Raw genomic sequence first — 23,266 nt, 5'->3', positions numbered from 1 at the left:
ATGATTTAAGAATGTAACATCAAATGAAACTTCCAGGATGATTTTTGGTTAACAAAAAGGGCGAGGTGCTTATAATATATTTGGAGAGAAAGGTGGAAGAGAATGTCTGTGGAAAGTTAGGCAGGCACATGATTAAAGTGAAAGTTATTTCTGAAGTATCGCTTCCCCAAAGAAATTCTGTTTTAACAGAAAGCAGAGCACTGTTTATATTCTATGAATCCTTTCTTTCACGTTCATTAATTGCCTCGTCAGCGAAGCAAAGTGTCATTTTCCCAGGGCAGGAAAATCCCATCATAAAATGAGGCGGAAAGGAAGGATGTTTCTTCGGTCTTACTTCTCGATTTTGTGCCCCGGGACGTGGGGGCGGGGCGGGGGTAGTGTGGAACTGGTGCCCCAGGAGAAGTACAGCATGGGTTTCCTGGGCGAAGTCAGGGTGACCCCCGCGCATCATGCGGCTGAACTCCGCGTGTGCACATCAACTCGGCTTCTGGCTTTAGAGTCAAAAGTGCCCACTGGCTAACGTGTCCGCCGACGTCAGGAAACCGAGTTTGGAGCCAGGAGATGTGGCCGCCGTGGCGGCGCTGCTGGCGGGCCCCGCCGCTCGCTGGGCCGCTGGGATCCCGGCGCACCTGCTTTCCCCTGCCTCGGGGCGGTGTGCCGCGAGAAGGGGGCTGGTGCCGCGGGCGTCGATCGCGGGCGCCCCGGGCGGAGGCGCCCTCCCCGCCCCGGCCGGGCCGCTGTGGCACCCGCCCGGCTCCCGACGGGCGCGCCGCCCGGGCTGGGGAGGGGCTGCGCGGGAGGGCGGGGGCCGGCCGCGGGGCAGGGCCGGCGCTCTCCCCGGAGCACAGCACTTGCCCCGAAGGTCTGCGGAGCGCGGGCCATGAGGACCCTGTGGATGGCGCTGTGCGCGCTGGCGCGGCTGTGGCCCGGGGCCCTGGCCGGCTGCGCCGACTCGGGGCGCTGCTGCCCCGGCCGAGACCCCGCCTGCTTCGTCCACGGCTGGAGGCTGGACAGAGTCTATGGGACGTGCTTCTGCGACCAAGCCTGCCTCATCACCGGCGACTGCTGCTTCGACTATGCCAGGGCGTGCCCAGGTGGGTGGCAGGGCCGAGGATGGGGAGCTGGCCGTTCGTCCGAAGCCAAGGGGCACAGGGGTCCCACACCAAGGACCGCAGCCCCGGAGCCAGGGGCCCCCGGTCCCTCTATCCCGGCCTACCCCAGACCCCTCCATCCAAGTACACCTAGCTCTCTTCGTCCTAGGGCCCTCTAGCCCCCTCTCTCTGGGTGCACCCCCAAACTCTCCATCCTAGGGCCCCCCAGCCCCCTCCGTCCAGCGGTCTCCCAGTCCTCTCCATCTAGATAGGCCACTCCACAGCCCACCTCCCTACCAGAGCCTTGGTGGAAGGGGCCGGAGCCCTGTGTTCTGGAAGGGTCCTCTGCTGAATAAACTCCTCTGCTCAGGAGCTCCAGCTCGGTAGGGCCACCTCCCACCTGGAAATATGGCACTGACAGGTCCCGGGGGCATGCTCCTGGGCCAGGTTCCTCTGCTTTCATTCTGTTAACCCTCAGGGATCTTACGGGCCTAGTGACAGGTGATGAGGGAAGGATGAGGAATTAGGCACCAAGGGCTTGCTCTGGGAGGGTGCTTTCGTCTGAAGAACAAGTTCAGGGAGGACCACGGCTGTCCTCACCTGGACTCTCGCATGTCGCACAGCCCCTTTCTCCTAGGAGGCATTCGATCTGTTCTTCGAAGTCATTTGTATCCATTCAGCATGATAAAGATTGCTGTCTCAGGTCTCCCAGTAGGTTTTAATCTTGCTGATTTTCCGTTAGAGTCTGTCTTTTTTATCTTTAAATTTCCCACAGTATCACAGCCCCTGGTGTGGGCTCAATATTTGATGATTTAATTAAAATCAAAAGGCTACGGAAGACATGGTGAGTGTAGTCTTTAAGAACAAGGCGTATCTGAGAGAAGCCAGCCCTGGAAATAAAATTAGCCCTGCTCCCTTATAATTACATCACCCAAAGCCATACATCATTAGGGTCTGACCTCAAGGATACTGGTGTTGTGAGAGCCTCAGCTCCTTCCTGGAAGAAGAGTCTGCAGGGCTGTGTCATTACCTGGGGAACCAGATGCTGCATAGAGAGAGAGAGAGGAGGAGCCCTTCTGCCTCTTTTCTGCCAGGAGAGGCCACCAGTCATGGCAGGACAGCCACCCAGGCCTGCTGCTGAAAGAACACAGATGACAAATTTTCAAATCCTGATTGAAGGCTAATGATTTACCTGCGAATATTGATCTTTTTGATACACTTCTTTCCCTTTCCTGCTCAAGGCCAGTGTACGTTATTACTAAAGTAAGGTGAAGATTCAGTTACCTAGGAAACTCAGTATCCTTCAGCCAGGCATCCCCAGCTCCCTCCTCGCAACATCCTCCCTAAACAGCTGTTTGTCCCAGTTATCTGGATCATGCAAGGGAAGCCTTTTCACTATGCAGCCTCTCTCACTAAATATTTTCTCTCCAGGGATCTGCCTACATCTTAAAGGTAAATACAGAATTCCTGTAGTTCAGATAATGGGCCCGTCTGTGATAAGCACAGGGATACAAAGATGATGAAGACACGTCTCTGCCCTCTGGAAGTTCATAGTTGAGCAGGGAAACACACACACAAAACCATTTGCAAATAGACTCAGTGCCAAAATAATGAATCCAAGAGGGCAGAGAGGAACAGCTCAGGAGCCCAGAGGAATTCAGGGGAGACTTCCCAGAGGAAGTAATGGGCAAGCCTAGTCCCAGAGAATAAATGAGGAGAAGAGGAATTCCAGGAGGAAAGCGCCCCGTGTCTGTTCAGTGTGACCCCCAGCAGCGTAGCCTAGGCCCTGAGGCTCACCTGGTGAACAGGACAGTCAGTGAACACACCTTGATAGGTGAGTGTCATGTGGAAAACTGGCTTTTTTGTGAGCCCTAACAGCACTAAGAGGGACTGCAGAATCCTCCAAGTCTCTATTTGGTCAAAAATAGACCCCTTATTTTCAGTCCAGGATGTAGATATACTGAAACAAAGAGCCTATCATTGCAGAGTATGGATTTACTGGAGAAGTAACAGCAGAAGGGAGATGACCTTACCATCCCCAGGAGAGCTCAGAAAGAAATCCCAGCCACTTGGTGCCTAGGAAGAGCTGTGCGCGGTGGACAAAGGAACCCAAGCCAGAGAAGGAGACAGTGTCTGGTAGAATTTTATAAAGGAGCATTTTCAGGGGCCATAAATGTCCTTCCCCAGGGAGTTAACGGAGGCCCTTGCAGGCCTAGGCAGAAACAGACTCGGGATGGAAAATGCTCCTCGTTGGTTAATTCTCTGCACCTGGAGTTTGGGGGGACAGCAGCAAGAAAACAGAGACAGTTGAAAGCTGGCCACTTGGCGAGCCTGCTCGTGCTTCAGAGCTGAGGGTGAGAGCGAGGGCAGGACACAGCCAACGTGCTCGGCTCCTCAGCCCTGGACAAGGGGCCCGATGGTGCAGATTCCGGGGTTTGGGAAAAGGCGTGATGCTCCTGTGTTTCCAGCTGCAGGAGCTGGGTCTTTCAGAGGGCGTTCCCATCACAAAGTTAACATGGGTGGACAGCCGAGTGCAGTCTGAACCCACGACTGCCTGACTTCAGGCTGCCACCAGCCCCATCTGTTTGTCCCAATTCATAGCTATTATTTATTCCTAGGTAAATCAAGGTTCAGCAGCCAGAGCCTCGTTACTCTGTGTACATAGAACCACTCTGCCTCTGCCTCTTAGAATCTCATTTTCTTCTTCTTTTTTTTTTTTAATTGAAGTATAGTCGATTTACAATGTTGTATCTCTGGTGTACAGCATAGTGATTCAGTTATACATATATATATTCTTTTTCATATTGTTTTTCATTATAGGCTATTACAGGGTATTGAATATATTTCCCTGTGCTATACAGTAGGACCTTGTTGTTTATCTATTTTATATATAGTATTTAGTACCTACAAGTTCCAAACTCCCAATTTATCCCTCCCCACCTCTCATTTCCTTCCTGTCCAGCGTTATGTTACCTAATGATGCTGCCTGAAGCCTTTTGACTGAAATTGCATTAAATGTGAATGAAAACGTAACTGTGTCAGTAGAACTAAGCATGCTTCATTCTATACCTTCTAATTTTTTCATCTTGATGTAGCTAAGAGATGAAATACTGGCACTTTTTTTTCAAATAGAAAGGTTTGGGGTTTCTGCTGTTTGGGTGATTTTTTTTTTTCTCTCAGTAAAAATTAAAAATTTGAATCTACAGACACTCCAAAAGAAAAATCAGTTTTGAAACTAATCAGCTCAGAAAATCTCATGATGACGGCATGAGTTTCAACAGCACTAATGCATCTCCAAAACCACCCTACCCCCACCCCCAAAAAAAGAAAATTCTCCATTGTCTGAACCTGATCAAGGATGTGCAGGGGCAAAGGAGGGGACAGGTCCAAGTTCCCCAGCCCTGAAAGAACTTCTTGGAAGGCTTGCCTATCAGGCTTATAGCACTCAGTCTCTAAGTCATCACCTACAGTCTGCATTCAAAGATTCTAGAAGCACAAGGTTGCACTGGATCTTGGATGAGCCACTTAAGGAAAAAGAAATAATTAACCCAAGTGGAACAGGACAAAAATTGAGTAGTCTTTATAGTCCAATCTCTTCTCCTAGGTTTATGGGGAATCTAAGAAACCAACTGGCCAAAATCTGCTGACATCGTATCTGGAGGGAGAAGGGAAAATATTCTGGAAGATGTGGGCTTCAAAACTCAGTCCCCCAAAAAAGGATGTCACAGCCTACAATGATTTAGAAAGTCAAGGATTTACTGGAGCCAGCCTGTTTAGAGGCCTGAGAGACAGCATGTGGCTTCCCAGCCTTTGTCTGTGCAGGAATAACGAGCAGGGCCTGGCGCCAGTATCTGACATGATTTGGCTACAGCCCTGGGTGTGCAGCCCGGGAGGGTAAGCATTTACTCTGGGCTGGGCCCTTCTCTCCCAGGCACCTCACAGCTCTAAACTTACTTAGTCTCACAGTCCACCATGGTATTCTTGCTTTTGGTCTCATTTTACAGTCAAGGTAACCAGAGCACAGAGAGGTCAGGCAATTTGTCCAAAGTCACACAGCTAATAAGTGATAAAGCAAGATTTGAACCCCGGAACTCTAGGTCCACCCACACATTTAAACATTATGTTTTTACTGCCTCCGAGAAATGAGGCTTTAATGAGAAGCTGTGGACCTTCCTGATAAATAGAGGTAGAGTGAGTGAGTTGTCTTTCTCCATCAGCTGTGTGCCCCTCAAGGGCAAAAAAATGTGTCCCACTCCTCTTCGCAATCCCAAGAACTATCGCAGTGTCACTTATGAACGTTTGTCAAAAAAATTGACCAATTGTTGGGGGAAGGTATAGCTCAGTGGTAGAGTGCATGCTTAGCATGCATGAGGTCCTGGGTTCAATCCTCAGTACTTCCATATAAAATAAATAAATAGATACTTAATTCCACCCCCCCCCAAATATTTTTAAGTAAAAAAGTGACAGATTGTTCCACCTGGGGGATGTTATCTGTGGCTTCAGAGGGCAGTGTCACCTGGGGCCTAGCCGCCTGTCCTTTTTAAAAGTAACACTTCTTCTCTGACTACAAAATACATGTTTGTTGCAGAAAACTCAGAAAATGTAGAAATGCGCAAAAGAGAAAAAAACTCACTTGGAAACTTACTAACCAGAAAAAACATCATTATCTTCTTGATTTTTATTCCCTTTTTTCCTAGGGTTGCAGGGTGTATAAAATTCTGTTTTTCTAAGGTGACTGCTCCTTTCACTGTCTTGTTAGCATTTCATGGACTTGTCCAGTTAATGTCTCAAAAGGAAAAAAAAAAAAAAAAAGAAAACTACCAGGGGCCAGATAACATGGCTTCTGCAGGAGGAAACAAATACTTGATCATTTTACTGGTGCTGTAGATACTGGGGCAACATGGTCTCATTCCAAAGAAGTTTTGACAGGGTCCTTGGGAAGGGGTATACATAAGGAGAGAGAAAGAGGGAGATGATTTACATTTAAAATTGTGTCACCCTGAGATTTTGTGTGTGTGTGTGTGTGTGTGTGTGTAAAGGAACTGTTTTATTTTTCCTCCAGAGATTGTCAAGAAACAGAAGCTACACATGAATGGTACAGCTGTGGGTCAAGTGCGAGAAAAATATTTCCTTAGGAATGATGAGGGCTATTTGAACTTAACAACGTGAGGGAGAAAGTGCTTTGTCGTGGGTGGCCTTCAACTGTTAGGTGGCCGAGAGCCAGGCAGGCAGGGCCAGATTACACAGAGGAAGGCTTGAGTGTCTGTGATTAACCAAGGAGACACTCCATGAAGATTAGCAAAAACATTCAGAAGAAATAATCCAGACTATATTTACAAAGTGAAGTAGTCTGGCTTTCAGCTCAATTTGCTGTTGCTCCTGCTGTGTGTGTCTGGAGTTTGGGGGGAACGTAAGGGGGAGGTGGTGGTGTAGGGAGGTGTGTTTGGCATCATCAAGAAAAGCATTAGAAAAAAAAAGTTTTTATACTACCCCTTGGTACCTGAAGACTGAGACTAGCATGTCTAGTTCTGGTTGCACAACTCGCTGGGCGGCAAACGGGCCTAGGGAGAGTCCAGCGCTCATTCTGAGAGGGAAAGTGTCCACAGACAGATGGGTCCAAAAGCTGAAGGGAAGGAGGCCGACTGAAACAGTAGGTCCACGGGTGGCACACATAAGATGAATGCAGATTTTTTTCCACCATATTCTGAAATTCTTGAGTGAGGGAAACTGGGCTCAAATAAAAGGAAATACCACTTCATGCCACGGATAGTGAAATTAAAGAAGCTTGTTACTTTCAAGACATGGTATTGGTAGGAGAAATCCGTGGATTAAAAAGGACTTGACAGACTGTGGCTCCCAGGAGAAGCTGGGATCCTCGTAACCTGAAGGTGCAGAAAGCAGCGCCCCTCCCAGTGGACAGCCTTCTGGGCCACCATTGCCAGGAGAGCCCAGACCACTCCGGTCCAGGTTCAGAATTGCTTATGTGTTTGGCTCTGGGAGTTTCTGATTTTGCTCCTGTCCTTCTGCGGGCTCTCCTTCCCACCCTGGAGTCTCCATCAGTGCTTTGCCTCCTTACTTATGATGTGAGCAGACCAGAGTCTGTTTCAGTGCTGAGCTTAATTTAGGAAGGAGGAACGCGCCCAAGGCCATTTCATTCACTCAGTCATTCAGCAGATATCTGCTGAGCACCTGCCATGTGCCAAGTGTTAGGCATGAAAGAAGAAGCTCAACAATAAACCAGATACACAAATATGTCATTTGAATTATGGAGATGTTGGAAGGCAAGGAACACTGAGTTCTGAGAGGAGATAATTTTATAAGATGTGTGTGTGTGTGTGAGAGAGAGAGAGAGACTAGTTGGATAAGCTGGCCAGGGAAGGGCTCTCTGAAAATGAAATAAATCTTCTGGAACCTAAAAGATGAGCCGAACCCAGCCATGCGCAGTGTGGGAGGAACATTCCTGGCAGAGGGAACACACATACAGAGGCCTCAGACTGTGAAAGAGCCTGGTGTGTTGGGGGACGATGAGGTCGGCGTGGGTGGAGCTGGGAGCAAAGGTGAGGGTGGGGGGCCCAGCTCCAGGTGGGAGGAGGCACAGGCACAGGCAGGTCACACAGGACTTTGTAGACCACGCAGGAAGTTAGATTTTGTTCCAAATTCAATGGCTAGCCATGCAGGGAGTTTTAAAAAGCCATTTATGGAGGGATGGTAGGGGGTATAACTCAGTGGTAGAGCCCAAGCTTGGTGTGCATGAGGTCCTGGGTTCCATCTCCAGTACTACCATTAAGGAGGAAAAAAATCCATTTTTTAAAAAGGATTACTGGTACATCTTTTGAGGCAGTTGTACTTGGATAGGACTGGATGGACATCCCTGTTAGGACATGTGAAAATGTCCTCTGTGTGTGCTGACTTGTTACTGAGCTCGATCACTTACTGTTCTGCTCTTGGCCATCCTGCTCAAGCCTTGGTAGGGACATATGATAACCAGACAGCCCCTGAGAAAGGGGCACCAGCTGGTCCATCTGGAAGGGTTTGATGATTCCTTTCCCCCATGGACTGTCCACTGTCTCCCTGCCCAATGAGCCCAGATCCAAGGGCGCCCACTTGACCAAAAGAAGAAACTCAGCGTCTACTTCTGATCTCTGTTCTCTTCTACGTCTGCCTCTCTGTCTCTGTTCCCCAATCTCTGACTGTGCTTCCTGGGACCACCTCCCACATTAACTGTTTGCATTCAGATTCATATCTCAAGGTCTGCTTCTGGGGAAACTTGACCTGAATGTTGTAAAAGAAGAAGAAGAAAAGAGAGGAGTTTACCCAGCTCCCGGGCACCCATTAAATCTAGGCTTCTTTCCCCTTAAAGGGGTGGGATGCTGTCATCAAATCTGAACTGTTAACAGGGAGCTGGGACAAGCTTAGAGCCACAGGAGATCTTTGCTCACGAGGTTACAGTGTGTTGGGCCCCAGTGACAGTCAGTGAAACGTGAAGGAAGAGAAAGTCAGATCTGAAGACAGAATATTTTGGTATGCTGTATATAGACACGAATTAGGTAAGCTTTAGTGGGAAGGTAATACTCATGGAATAGTTCAAAGGCAGTTTCTGTCACACAGCTGAGATATATGCCTTGTGGTAATAAATCTGTCAGAAGCTTCTGTCCTTCTCCCAACCTCCTTGACCAAAGGTTGCTTGTGATCTGTGACAAATTGCAATCCAAATAATCCACAGCATTTTGCCAAGGACAGACCTGAACTAGTAAGAACAACGTAGTTAATGATTCTGTGATTTGAGGACTTTACCTATGGGTCAAACCAAGTAACATAAATAAACAGTAGATGCGAGACACAAATGTTGAAGAAATACTGAAAGACTAAATTCATCCGCATGCCATCTTTTACCATATGGATAGTTTGTAACTTAGTAACCAAGGCCGTATTGCTAAGTTCTGAATTAAAGCCGTCGCAAAATTGTATTTTATAGTGATGTCCAAATATTAATCTTTGAAAAAAGTAAATTTTTTTTAAGTGTATTATTAAGGATAGTTCAAGTCCAACATATCAGGGCAGGACTGGATAGACTCAGGGACGAAGAGATTTGGTGATGGGGGGAAGAGTTATTGAAAGAATTAAGGTCAGAAGGAGTCCTTCTCAACTAGCTCCAAACCTGGCAGCCTCTTTCAAAGCCCTCTGGTTCTATGGGCCAATTAAATCATGGGACCGAGAAAAATAAACAGGGAAGGTCAACAAGAGATGACCAGCAGGAAGTGATCTGTCATTGATTTTCCAAAGGATGTGTGCATAGGTATCAGGAACAAACTGCCATGTGGCTCGTTCTAGCTTCCTTAGGTAGTTAGGTGGTGCCTGTGAGTTTTTAGATGATTAATAGAAGTATGTTTTTAAAAGTTTGAAATGTTTAAATTGCTAGCCAAGCTTTATGTTGAATGTGACCCTTTCCATGTCAGGGGTTAGCTACGTGCTTCCAAACAATACAGCTTCCAAGCGCCACGATCCCTAAATCAGAGCGCTGAGAGGCAACGTGAGTTTTTGAGCACAGACTGTCAGAAGTCCAATCAGATTTCAAAGAAGTTGGGGGTGTTTTCTGGTGAAAACTCTGTGAACTTGAAGGGATGAGAGTGATAGGGATAAAGTGGGTTGCAGTTTGTGGGAAAGAAAGAGTTTGGCATGTAGTTCAGAGGTCCATCTTCTGTGTCCTTGTTCTTTTCTTGTATCCAATGTCAAGTCCTCAAGTAATTCAATTTAAAAACTCATAACGGTCCTTTAAAGACTCATTAGGACTTTCAGTGGGGAAGTTAAATGCGCAACCACATTGATTTTACTGTCATGGCCAGAGAATTGCCCAAGCGAGAGCCAAATTCTCCCCTACAATTCTGCCCCTTCATGCATGACCGCAAGCATTCTCGACCTCTGGGGGCTTTGGTTTCTCCTCTGTAAACCCCACCTCTCAGTGTATGAGTCCCTGAGCCCTGGAGGATGAGAGCAGAGCGTCCAGGAGGAGCCTCGAGGATAGGGGTCCCATGGTGTGGCCCTAAGCCAGGTCTTACGGAGACACATTTCCTGATAAGGATTGACCTGGTTAAGTGGTGGGGTTATGGGTGGGAGAAATACATTTTGTTTTTTACACTTTTTTTCCTTTATGTTTTCTACAATGAATATGTATTACTGCTACAATTAAAATGTTTGGGGCAGAGGAGGCTCAAGTTAGGATCAAAGAAACACAAGAGCAAAGATCTGATCTAAGCCCGAGGCATAAACGGAGATACCCTGAGGGCATCGGTCTGTTTTACTCAGTTTATTTGACTGACGTGCCTCGGCTCAGTCCCACCTCCAGGATCCTGAAACGTCCGCCTGTCCCTAAGAGGTACCGGATTATCAGTTAACCATCAGGGCGGGAGGCGTCCATGTCACCGTGTTCCCCCCGACCCAGGGCCGGGTCCGAGCGCAGCCGACACGGGCTGAACCCGGCGGTGTGCGTCGGCGGGGCGGCCCGGAGGGCGCCGGGTGTGCTCAGGTGCGCGCCCGGTGGCGCTGTTTTTCAGCTCGCCCGTGCCTGGTCGGGGAGTGGAGCCCCTGGAGCGGCTGCGCGGACCGGTGCCGGCCGACGGCGCGCGTGCGGAGGCGCGCGGTGCGGCAGGAGCCTCGCAACGGCGGCGCGCCCTGCCCGGTCCTGGAGGAGAGAGCCGGCTGCCTGGAGTACGCGACGGCCCAGGGCCAGGACTGCGGGCACGCCTTCGGTACTGCGGCTTCCACGCTTGCTGCCCGGGTGACTTTCCATCCCTTCGTCCCACAGAAAGCCCCCGGGGCAGGGAAACTTCCACGCGCTGCGGGGAGTGGGAGGCGCCCGTCTGCTCGGGCGAGATAGGAAGCTCAGGAAATGCTTGGTAAAGGAATGCTCCGTCAGCCGCACCGAGGCCTCCCGGCGCCCCCTCCCGCCCCTCCCCTGGGTGTGTCTGTGACCCCGCGGGGGCCCCTTCCTGCGGCGCGCGCGCTCGGTGTGAGGGCGCGCACGGCGGTTTCTAGCGAGCTCAGCCTAGCTGACGACAAGGGCTTTGGGTAGAAGGAGGATGTCATCCGGATAGCACGTGTCCGGTAAGGATAAGGATTTCACCTTTCCCTGTCGTTCCAGTTTAACCACAAACACCCGCACCCATGCGAAAGCAGTAGAAAAATGAGACATTCCTGAAGGATGATAACAAGATCCTCTTGAAACACCTGCTTCTCTCAGTCAAGGGGACTAGGGCTGAGGTGATGGGATTTATGGCCGGGGAAGACTGTTCTGGTCGAAGTGAAATGGCCGAGGAGACCAGCAGTCGGCTCCTCCTTGAGGCGGAAGCCACGGGAAACAGCAGAAAGGCCAAGACCAGAGTGTGGGCTGGGATTAAATCTGATAGAACAAACACTGACTGCTCAGGGCAGCAAAGATCATGTTTTTCATAGGAACCTGGAAAATTCCATGTTTACAGGACCCTCGCCAAGCTATTTTGTTCCCTTTTCATTCCTCACGCAAACATGTATCGAGAGTCTGCTTGATGCCAGGCCCTGGGCTGTCTGCCAGAGTTACAATGGGGAGAAAAGCTGGCGTGGAGCCTGTGGTCAGGTAGATCACGGTCTAGTGTTGGGTGTAGGGGGTTTGAGGGTTTGGGGGGCTGATCTAAGAAAAGCACGTGACCATGAGAGGCAGCATCAAACAACAACCTTAGAGGGTGCTGCTTGAACAGGGTTGCATGAGAGGGGACTTCCAAAAGCTATGATGTGGCTACCACCATCCAGAGCAGGAGGAGAAGCACTGGCCGGGAGCTGGTGTGTCTGGGTGATGTCAGCTAAGCAGCATGGCCCAGGACCTCTGGGCCAGAGAGCTCCAAAGGGCAGGAAGCTCCTGTTGGCTTGGGGTCTTGTAACCACAATGGCCAGCAGATGCTGGGTGTCACTTCAGGGTATGCAAAGCAGGCAGGGCTAAATGTCTAAAAATCTACTTGTTTGGCTATTTGTAAAACAACTAGATAAAAATTTGAGTTTGGTGCCAGTAGGTTTTAGAGCTAACAGATCTCCACCTGCTATGAGACATAAACAACCAAGGGACCATGTTTGGCTCATTTTTATAACACGGAGGGTGAGGGGCATGAGGCCCATCTGAGAAGCCAAAGGCAGGCCACGGTGTGGGCAGCAGAGAGGGAGGTGAGTGGTGAGAGGGGAGGCCTCTGTGCTGACACCCCCTCCATGCCTGGCCCGGGGTCCTTGTTTAGGATTCTGGTCTTTATTTTAAGAGCCATGGAAAGCCACTGGGGTGTTTTCTATAGGAGCCAATGTGATCAGATCTGTGATTTGAAGATATCTCAGGGACATGCGGAGTGGCGGGGCCAGGGTGGAGGCCCCTCCTGGATACGGCCACCATGTTAAGTTCGCAGGGCAATAGTTTAGTGCTCACATGCTCATAGAACAAGACACATTCAGCTCTGCACTCTGCAGAAACACTACGGAAAGGCTCAGGGGGGAAGTCGCTGTGGGACATAATTGATTTTTTTGATGGCTCTCACAACCTAGGGCAGATCTGTCAGAAAAAGTCACTGCACCACTTGGTTACAGGGTCCAGCTGCTAGAAAGTATTCCTTCAGCACATCTGACTCTTCAGTGTCACATGAGGATACCCAGATCTCCTCCCAGCCCTGGATCTCTTCATAGAAAGATCATGCAGATCACAGGAAAAGGGACAGGTGGGTCAGTGAAGAGGATCCAGTGGAACGTGATGGGCCCACACCTGGCCCCTGGGGTCCTCTTCCCTACCTGGAGGTATCCCCTCCTCCGTCCCTGATGGGCCAGGCCAACAGGCCTGCCTTCCTCCAAATGTCCCCCAGCTCCCAAATTCCCCATTGCACCTCCCCTCCCCGCAAACTCCACAAAGACGATTTTATGTGACTCCCCAGGAGGTGTTATGACTTTGGTGTGACACTAACAAGAGCAGTCTGTTCTTAATGGCCTCCTATCAGGAGAAATCTAGACTTGGGGCAGGGCCACTGGCATTTGTAGCCCTGACTTCGCACCCCAGGATTCCCCTTTGGGATGTCCTTGAAATGATGACTGGTGTCACAAGCTGGTCAGGGCACACAGGACCCCGAGAATGCTCCAGTTTGGTGGCTCCTTAAGCGTGGTCTCACACCAGCAGCTTCGGCCTTACCTGGGAACCTGTTAGAAATGCACATGCCTTGGGCCCCACCCAGTCCCGCGGGATCACAGTCCCTGGAGGGGGACGTAGCGCTCTGCCGGGGATGAGGCCTCCAGGGGCCTCTGCTGCTTGCTGGAGTTCAGGAGCTGCTGGTCCAGCCCAAGAAGGGATGCTTGGTTCTGCCCTCAGCCCCTGCATCCCAGCAGGATCACATCAATGATGCTTTGCTGAAGGCAGAATTTCCCAGAATGCACAACCCTTTTCTCATGCCCCCTTCCTCCACCTTCAGAGCCAGCAACCTTACATCTTTCTGTGCTTTCCTTCTGTGGTACCATCTTCCTCTGACTCTGAAGACCCTTGTGATTACATTCAGCCCATCTGGATAATCCAGCCCGTCTCCCTATTTTAAGGTCAACTGAGTAACAACCTTCACTCTTTGTCGTGTAACATAACATGTTCACAGGTTCTGGGGATTAGATACTGACATCTTTTTGGGGACTGGGCGGGGGGGCATTATTCTCCCTGTCGTGGAGATAGGACATTGGAGTTCAGAGAGATGACAGCACTTGTAAAGGGTACAGAACTTAAACCTCGTGGCTCTAAATCCCATGGGCCCCTCTCCTCTACCACAAGTTGTTTTGCTGTTACCAGTAGAGCTAACATTGCAATTGCAGATTCCTGTAACTAAGGAGAAATATAAAGGCCAGACTGAAACACGGTCACTGAAGCACTCTTACAGTCAAGTAGCTGTTGCATTCTTCCTGTTTTGTTTAATGTATATCATGACTATATTTTTTATCATCAAAACAAATCCACAAACCCATATCATGTATTTGTTGCCCATACTGACGATGGTTTATATGCATTTTCCTCCTGAGAGGAGACCACTGTGCATTATTATGAACTGAGTGCTTCCAGGCTGGTGTCATCTGTCAAATTTTCATTCTGCTCTCGTCTTTGCTGTATCTCCAGGCGAGTGGCTCTCAGGTGGCCCACCCCATTGTGTCAGGGGCCTTTATGAAATTCTCAAAGCAAATTCAATTTACTTTCATGTTCAAAGTAAGTGTGTGAGGTGCCCCACTTTGAGCAGTGGAAGCTGTTGCAAAAGCGGACAATGGTAGATTGATGGGATGCCGGAAAAGTTGGCAAATACCCTGTTAACAAAGAGTCTATTACATTTGAATATTGTTGCCAGGAAGGGGAGAGGAGGGGGAACTGGCTTTTATGGAGAGCCTTTGTCCTGGGGCACTGGTCACGTGCTTCCATATATAAGCAGAAGTGGGACTGGAGGTGAAAGAATTTCTAAATTACTTACCATTCTTAAGTAATGAAACATTAAATGTGTGTGGGATGTTAGAAAGTGGCGCTGGTTCAGAGACCTCCAGATGATCTGGCTCCTGGCTTGTTCACTTTAGACTCCCGCCAGGGAAGAGGGCGCCCCCCTCCATAGAATGTGGCACCAAACCAAGCCTCAGGCTGGAGGGCCCAGGATGGGGGGGTGGGGAGGACCAGGTCCAGAGCCACTGGACCCTTCTATGATGGGTCATAACCACAGAGGCTTGACACTGAGTGTGGGGAGTAGGTCTGAAAAAACAGAAGCTATCTTCTGTACTGGGGCCCCTGCGTGGTCATTTACTATTAATTTCCCTTCCTTTAACCTCAATGAGCTTCAGTTCTCTGATGAGAAACCCTCATCAGAACACCTCTTTACAAAGCTTTGGTGAAGATCAGTAACGTATGATGTGAAAGCACTTTGCAAACGAGCAGGTTACCAATGCCCAAGGTGCCATCCGGCTCCAGGTGTTAATCTGTGCCAGCAGCGATCCCTCCCCCCACCCCACCTCCCGGGCCACAGCTCCCACCCCCTCCCCTGTGGCCCGAGGGGGCCTGGAGTGCCTGGGCTAATGTTCCCCCCTTACTCCCTGAGATCTCACGTTGCATTAAGGACAGTGGTTAGGGACAGAAAGGGAAAATAAAGCCAAATGTAAATGATTTGTAGGAAACATGCTGCAACAGTGAAACTTAAAATAGTGACACTTTGTCATCTGCCTTGTGATAGAGGCTGTCGAGCGTGGCAGTGAGGAGATGGTTTTGGAGACACTGCCGGGCACTGCCAGGCTTATACATAATGAGCCTTTCTTAACCTCTCTGGCCCACAGGTTCCTCATCTGTGAAATGGGGAAGCAAGAGGATCTATCTCAGAGGGTGGTTGTGAGAATTAAATTCTTTAACACATGAAAAGGGCTTAGCATTGTGCCTGGAAACTTAGATATGCATCACTGTTAGCTTTAATTTTTACTATCTTAGAACTTTTCTTAGGATTTTGTATCAGAAACTATAGTCATATACTTGCTTTCTACTTCTTAACCAAAATTTTTTTCCCCTGAGCTATATAGTAAGAGGATTGCCTTTGAACTTTTTTAATAATTGATGCAGTACAAATTAGGAGCTCAGAGAAATGTTTTGGGCTAAAGAAACACATCCCCAAAATACTACAGTTTGGTATAATGCTCCATGGTTTTAGCAGTAAGTGCATGCCTCACGTAGTGAGGAAGCACATAAATGCGTCAGAAGAACAGAAATGAACACCATACTTGAGAAAACAAAAACCCTTTTGATGTTTGTGTTTTTCATAATTAGATCTAAGAGAAACAGAGAAGGATACATGCAGTCACTTGTTCTTTTTTGATTCTGTCCCGTGGATTTTGGATGTTTGAAAGCTGCAGTCACATTTAGAAAGAATGTCATGTTCTCTTTAGAAAACAATTAAACTTGTTAGCACAGCAGTGAAGAGCCACTCAGCTGGGACTCTAGAGTTTACACCAGATGTGGATAATGTCCAGCCCGGAGAGATTAGGTGCAGAACCACAAGAGACAAGAACTGTGCCTGCAACTCTTAGGACCAAGTGGCCACCAGGTGCTAGGTCACTCTTGTCTTACATGTAAAATAAAAAGGACTCTGCGTTCAGCAATCTAAAGAAGAATCAGGGCTGCCACCTTGTGGCAGAAGGGAGCTTAGCAAGATGAACCTGGAAGCTCAAAGAATCTAGGTCTTGCTGCTAGTACCCTGCTGCCATTTCGCTCTTGCTGATTGATGACTTGGGCATCACACAAGCCGACCTCAGCTGGTTTCTCCCCTTCCTAGGATGGTCCAATTTCTGAAACAAAGGGTAGGAAGGATGGTTGAGCCATCTCAGCCCCAAGGCTCAGTGTAGGGACAGAAGACCACAGGGAAGTAGAGACCATGCACACTGGTAGCAATTTGATCCATTCGTTCATCCATCAACCCAGTCATTCATCACACCATATTTATTACGTGTGTAAATGTGTGAAGGCTGCTGGGATGAACAAGGCAAAATCCTGTCTTCCGTGAGTTGACAGCAAGGTGGAATCAAGAGGTTTCTCTCCATGTGCTACACAGAGCAACTGATGCCTCCCTAGACTTAGAGATGAAATAGGAAGGGGACAAACAAAGTAAAAGAAGACAGCAGAGGTGTGAGGAAAGAATTTCTGGCGGTTTTCTTTTCTCCAACCCAGAGCATCAGAGGTGGAATGGGGTGGCAGAGAGGAAGGGAAAGAGAATCTTCAGGACCATCCTTCCTCGCTACTGGTGCTGGGAGAGCGCTGTGCTGGCTGCCACCTGGCACTCACACCCTGGGCTGCATGGCTAGGGTCAGAGCTTCCAGGCTGTGGTTATCGGAAGACATTTTTAACCTTGGTTGCACCACTCCACCCCCAGCCCAACCCATGTTTTTATTATCCGCTCTGGGCCTTGCTTCCTGGACCGTCTCCATCCTTTCCAGCTGTGTTACCACTGCTGACAAGTATGCTTATCAAAGGCCCGCAGTTCTTCTCCCTACCCAACTGCATTGCCCAAATCTTCATGGAATTGGCTTTTGGGGACTCCACCTTAACCTTCTTTCATTCCTTGACGGTGTCCCACAGACTTCTGGACTTGGGGATGGAAGGCTTTGGATGGACTGGGAACCAAGTTGGGGGGACTTTGCTCTGGGTACTTCAGGCTGCACGTGTTCAGCATCATTCTCCTTTTCCAGTCCCTGCCTTTATAACTTCCTCCGCATTCAACAAGGAGAGGACAAGACAGGTGGCCTCCCCACAGTGGTCTACAGACATCGAGGATGCCGGGTAACTTGCTGATGTTTTTTACTTATGTTTTTTCCAGTTGGACGGTCCAGTCAGCCCACAGAGGTAACTTGGGGAGATGGGTTTTCTTCTGTTATTTGTTCATTGACTTTGGGTAAAACATGACTCTCCACCACAGAGCTGGAAAGTACTTGTCCCTTCTCCATTCTTGTGGGGCTATAAAGATGTCTTTGTCTCTGAGGTCTGATCTCTAAGATGAAACATGCTATATAAAAATGGGATGATGTAACTTTGGCAGTCACATCATCCTGTGGTCTTTATGGAACCGTGGACTCCGGCACCGCCTCTGGTTGGTGAGTTTGGAAGTGGCCCCCACCTGATCTCTGAGGATTTCTACTGAGTCCTAATGGCTCAGGTTGGGAGGAACCTTCACACTCATGAAGAGTCCACTCTTCTGCTGTCAGAACAGAGACATCGGATGGCTGCAGATTCATTCCTCACCCTGCCACTCACTGCGCCTCAGTTTTTTCTTCTTGAAAAATGAGAATATTAATTCCTACCACATGGGGTTGCTGTGAGGATTTAATGAGAAAATATCACTAAAAAGATATCCGGGTTAAACTATCTGAAATTGACTGAAGCTGCATCATAGAATTTCCTGTCTTAATACCTCAAGGAACCTAGTAAATCACACCCACCATTGCTAAAGATCTTTTATAAAGCAGATTTTCCAAACAATTCCATCTAACCCATTACCGCTCATAATGGTATAGATAAAAAACAGAACAAAACAACCTAGTCCATTTTAGCATAGTTAGAACCTGAAATGCCACATTCAGGGTTTTTACTCTGTTTTGTTTCCCTGAAGAATTGTAAAATTGTGTTGCTTTTAAGGACAAGACTCCAAAATATCCCTCCACACCTAGCTGCTCCCCCAGAGCCTTCAGATTCTAGTCACAGAATAGACTTTTCCCTAGTCTGTTACAGAAAAACACGTCTCAGCCTCTCTGTCCTTTTGTTTGTGATGCCCAGGATAACTCTGATGCTCAGCTTCAAGTTAAGACATCGCATTCCCCCAGATCACGTGGGTGAGCTGGGTGGGGGTATATATGGGAAAGGCGGAAAAAGGTGCCTGCCTGGGTGTCAAGGACTAGACCTCCCTGGGCTCACAGGCACTCAGGCTCAAGCAAGTTCTTGTTCAATTTATATAATTCATTAAAATCTCAGCAAAGTTATCAAGGGCTATTTTCCTACTGAAATGTGCTTTTATACCCAAGATAGCGGTCAGACTAGACAGGACATGAGACAAATTTCTGCAAATTCACGTTGACCAGATAATTCAACCATGGATTGAAAAACAGCACAAAGGATCACTATAGTTGTCAGGCAGGCACGGTCACAGTTCAGCCAATGAGGGACTTGCCAAGACACCTGTGACCCGTGTGCACGTGCCGCCCTACCTTCTCCGGGCTGTCAAGTTTCCTTGGGGATTCCAGGCTTCCTAAGACCTTCTACAGCATTAGGCCACTTCTCATGCCAGCAAGTGAAATTATTCCCCTTTTTTCCCCTAGATACTGTATGGAGTTCAAGACAGAGTCATTGACCCCTCACTGTGCCCTGGAAAACCGCCCCCTGACTCGCTGGATGCAGTACCTCCGAGAGGGGTACACGGTGTGTGTGGACTGCCAGCCCCCGGCTATGAACTCTGTGAGCCTTCGCTGTTCTGGAGACGGGCTGGACTCTGATGGGTAAGGGAGGGAAACTGGTTGGAAGGTTTTTTTTGGTACTCGGGAAGATCTGTCCTCTCCTCATCCTAAACAACAGACCAGTAGGTAGCAGATCGAGGCGTGACCTGGGGAGTCAAAACAACGAGGAGAACCCTCCATCTGGCAACTGCAGAGTCCAGGGCGCAGTTCACACTCGGGGACTTAGAGGCTCTATACCAGAGATAAGTGGGTGAATTTGGGTATTGGGGTTCGGGCCAAGATCCTAAGTGACCACCAAAGACCTGCACAAAAGCAACCATACACACTATGGAAACAGAAGAGCTTGCCTTTTTTCTAATACTGTATTAATGGGCATTAAAATTTGAATTTTATATAATTTTCATGTATCACAAAATATTCTTTTACTTTTCTTTCAACTCATTTTTCCCACATCTCCACGTGGTCCCCTACCTAGAAATGCTCTGAACCCCATCCTTTCGGGCTTTTATGGAGGCCCCATTAGGTAGGCACCATTGATTAAATCACTGGCCATTGGCCATTGGCCATCGATTCTACCTTCAGCCCCTCTCCCTCCCTGGAGGTCAGGATGGGGGTGGGAGGGCACTGAAAGTTCTAACCCTCTAATCACCTGGTTGGCTCTCTTGGCAACCAACTCCCTACTTAAGGTGCATCCACATAACAAAAGACACCTTTATCACTCTCAACACTTAGGAAATTCCAAGGGCTTTGGGTGTTACCAGCCAGGAACTCTGGACAAAGACCAAATATACATGAGAAATACATTTTGGTCATCTGAAGGATCAAATATACATTTCTTATAAATCATAATGTTGCATACACCTACAGAAATCTATAGATTGGCCAAGAGAATTGACCCTTGAAAACATTTTACCATCTAAAAACCCATCTCCATCCTGTATTTAGCTACCAGTTAAATCTGCTAACACTATTCATAACTAAAAGAAGAGCAGGCTTTGTGATGGACATGGATTATGGTTTTAAGTATGTCAGCTGGAACTGGTAAAAATATAGATTAGAAAGAAAAAATACGACTTTTCCAGTTAATCGCTATTCCCACAGTACATTTTAATATTTATTAACCTGAATTTATGTTTATTAGTCTCTTGTGCCAGCAGCCTCTGTGTTGAGTTCACCGTCTACACAGTTAAGTGGGTAAGGAACTCGGGAAATAGACAATTAATATTTAGATTTAATGTTTTTCTGCAATACCTCATCGATATTTTGACTTTAAATGAATATTATAATTTAATTCGTACCCATAAAACACCTTAAACCGTGGCTGGGGTTCCAGTGACTTTAAAAATAATAATTTCAATAATCTGGCTTCTTTCTTTTCACGTCTCCCATTTTTCATTATGGAATCAAAGAGCTGGAAAGTGTTACAAGAGAGCATTTGGTACAGACCCCTCTAATTTAAATATACACAAACCAGGAAGCCTTTTTCCTTTACGTAGCACTTTATATACTCAGAGTGAGTGAGAGAAACCAGCACAGTAGCCTCAAACTACAGTTTAAGAGGGGTGTCTCCAAATAGAGATTAATTGTTAACTTGTTTTAATGGAACCCAAAGAAGGGACTTAGTTTGTGATTTTTTTTTTTTTTAATTTGTAATGCATTTCAAAACTCTAGGTGTGATCATTCTGGGAAAAAAATAAAAAAGAAAAACAACAAATTTCGATTTATAATTCTGTAAATTAGAATTTCCTTTGGTTTGCTTTTCGTGTAACTCACATTTTCAAAATACTGTTTCAGAAACCAGACTCTCCATTGGCAAGCAGTCGGCAGTCCTCGGTGTCAAGGAACTTGGAAAAAATTGCGGCGAGTTGAACGGTGTTCTTGTCCAGCTGTTCACAGCTTTATTTTTATATAGATTGTGATGGAAATATTTCAAAATGTGTTTGTAAACATGCTAAATATTAACAAATCACGTTCAGTGTTTCATAATCCTTTATAAACTCTTTGGCCAAGGGCCCCTGTATAAAAGTCACTGCCACACTGTGAAATAGGGAAAGGAAATTTAGGGGCCAGTTCTCAAGAAACACAACGCCTTTATTTTTATTTTTACTAAGTTGAGGGCCCACCATGCAGTCTCCTGTGGTTTTACATCCTTGACCTGTCACCTGGAGGCTCCTCATTCAACAGGAGGCACACTGGACACGGAGTTCATGTTTGTCTGTACGTGGTTCGTTTATCGGTAAGCTGTCATGTTAAGGGTATCCATGCTTTGAGTCTTGCATTCTTTCTTTCTATTCTGTAATCTCTTAGAAAGAAAAGCCTTAAAAAATGCCTACAGATATATGTATGCTCATACATTTCCCATATATTATTCCATAAATTCTGAAATAATAACTGTCAAACAAATTGTCACAAATCACTTTCCACAGTCAAGTTAAGATTTAGTAAGCTAATGCAAAACCAAAAGGTATACTAAAATACTTTTTTTAAACTAGAAGAAATTTTCTTCAGTTAATCGAAAAGAATCAATCATATGTTCATTCTAGGTCAGTACAGAGTTTCTTTAAATGTTATAATTTCCAGGAAGTGAAATTTTGGCACCAATGAATGAAACACTTGCTTTAATTGTGAACATTCTACCATCATTAGCATCTAAGATTATTTCCAAGGCTTAAAGCCTGAAGTTGACTAAGATGAGCTTGGAGTTAATTGAAGTAAAACATATGACTTTGTTTTCCTGCAGCACACATGCACACGTTTTCTTATGTCTGGAGTAGAAGCCAGAGGTATAGATTATGGACGGCATAGATTTATTACAAATGCTAGGATCCCCACCACCGCACACAGAGAAGTATTAGTCTCGTTTTATGGTTAGAGAAGCAATGAACCAGAGACAAAGTGCCTTGTTGAAGGATTTGGGATGACAGCTGGACCCAGATCTCAGCTTTTCATCCAGGAATCAGCTTTGATGGAGAGCCTGATGATGCCAAAGATGGTGCTATAAAAGTGAAGCCCTTTTTATTTCTGCAAAATTTTAAATTCAGGATATTTTCTTGGGAGATTACTGAAGCTTGAGATTTAATCTACCGGCATACCCTGGAGATGTTTGGGTTCGGTTCCAAACCACCACAATAAAGCGGGTCACAAGAAATTTTGGCTTCCCAGTGCAAATAAAAGTTTTGTTCACACTATATTGAAGTTTGTTACCTGTGCAATAGCATTATGTCTGAAAAAACAATGTGTATACCTTCATTGAAAAATACTTTATTACTGAAAAACGCTAACCATCATCTGAACCTTTAGTGAGTAGTAACAACAAAGATCACTGATCACAGAACACCTTAACAAGTATAATAATAATAGTGAAAAAGTTTGAAATATTGTGAGAATTACCAAAATGTGACACAGAGACACAAAGTGAACAGATGGTATTGGAAAAATGGAGCCAATAGACTTGCTAGAAGCAGGGTTGCCACAAACTTTCAGTTTGTAAAGAATGCAATTATCTGTGAAGCACAATAAAATGAGATATGCTTGTATATGAAATTCCTTTGGTTTCATTTGTATAAAATATTATTACCTAACAAATGATTTACTAAAATACATATTTCTTGGTACATTCATGTAATAACATAATAATTGCAAGCTTAATAGGGATGGAAAAATCCCCAATATTTAATGCTGAGAGCAGCAATATTTCTGACTATATATATTCAGCTGTCAGAATTGTTTGTGTGGTAAATTAAATTCTTCAGAAACCAATAATAAAAAATTTGAGTCTCATCAGGGTTAGGAATTTCAACTCTAAGTTCAGAATTAACATTTAAAGGCCATTTCTAACATTTGTAAAGCAAATTTTTTTTTAATTGAAGTATAGTCAGTTATAATCTGTCAATTTCTGGTGTACAGCACAATGTCCCAGTCATACATATACATACATATATTTTTTTCATATTCTTTTTCATTAAAGGTTATTATAAGATACTGAATATAGTTCCCTGTGCTATGCAGAAGAAATTTGTTTTTTTTAAGTCTATTTTTATATACAGTGGCTAACATTTGCAAATCTCAAACTCCTAAACTTATCTCTTCCCACTCCCTTTTGTAAAGCAAAATTTTTGAAGGCAAACCTGAGTAATTTTCAATGTTGCTTAAAATTTTATGCCACTAAATAAACTTTCTGTTCACATTTTTAA

At 46.6% G+C, this 23,266-nt stretch overlaps 1 protein-coding gene across 2 annotated transcripts; it reads left to right on the top strand.

Annotated features, from left to right (window-relative positions):
- Positions 1-841: 841 nt before the first annotated feature.
- On the top strand, positions 842-22,616 carry SBSPON (somatomedin B and thrombospondin type 1 domain containing). 2 transcript variants are annotated; one of them, XM_031441467.2, is made up of 5 exons: positions 842-1,094; positions 10,643-10,837; positions 17,319-17,409; positions 18,939-19,115; positions 20,215-20,857. In XM_031441467.2, the coding sequence occupies exons 1-5, from the start codon at positions 881-883 to the stop codon at positions 20,240-20,242; spliced, it is 705 nt and encodes a 234-aa protein (XP_031297327.2). In that variant the 5' UTR covers positions 842-880; the 3' UTR covers positions 20,243-20,857. The 2 variants fall into 2 exon arrangements, with proteins under 2 accessions (XP_031297327.2, XP_010977734.3); XM_010979432.3 differs by lacking the exon at positions 20,215-20,857 and adding an exon at positions 20,868-22,616 and having other exon boundaries at positions 845-1,094.
- Positions 22,617-23,266: the final 650 nt, after the last annotated feature.

This window comes from Camelus dromedarius, chromosome 30 (genome assembly GCF_036321535.1).
Source record: "Camelus dromedarius isolate mCamDro1 chromosome 30, mCamDro1.pat, whole genome shotgun sequence".
In the NCBI taxonomy this organism is placed as follows: domain Eukaryota; kingdom Metazoa; phylum Chordata; class Mammalia; order Artiodactyla; family Camelidae; genus Camelus; species Camelus dromedarius.
This window is presented reverse-complemented; position numbering and strand designations above follow the sequence as displayed.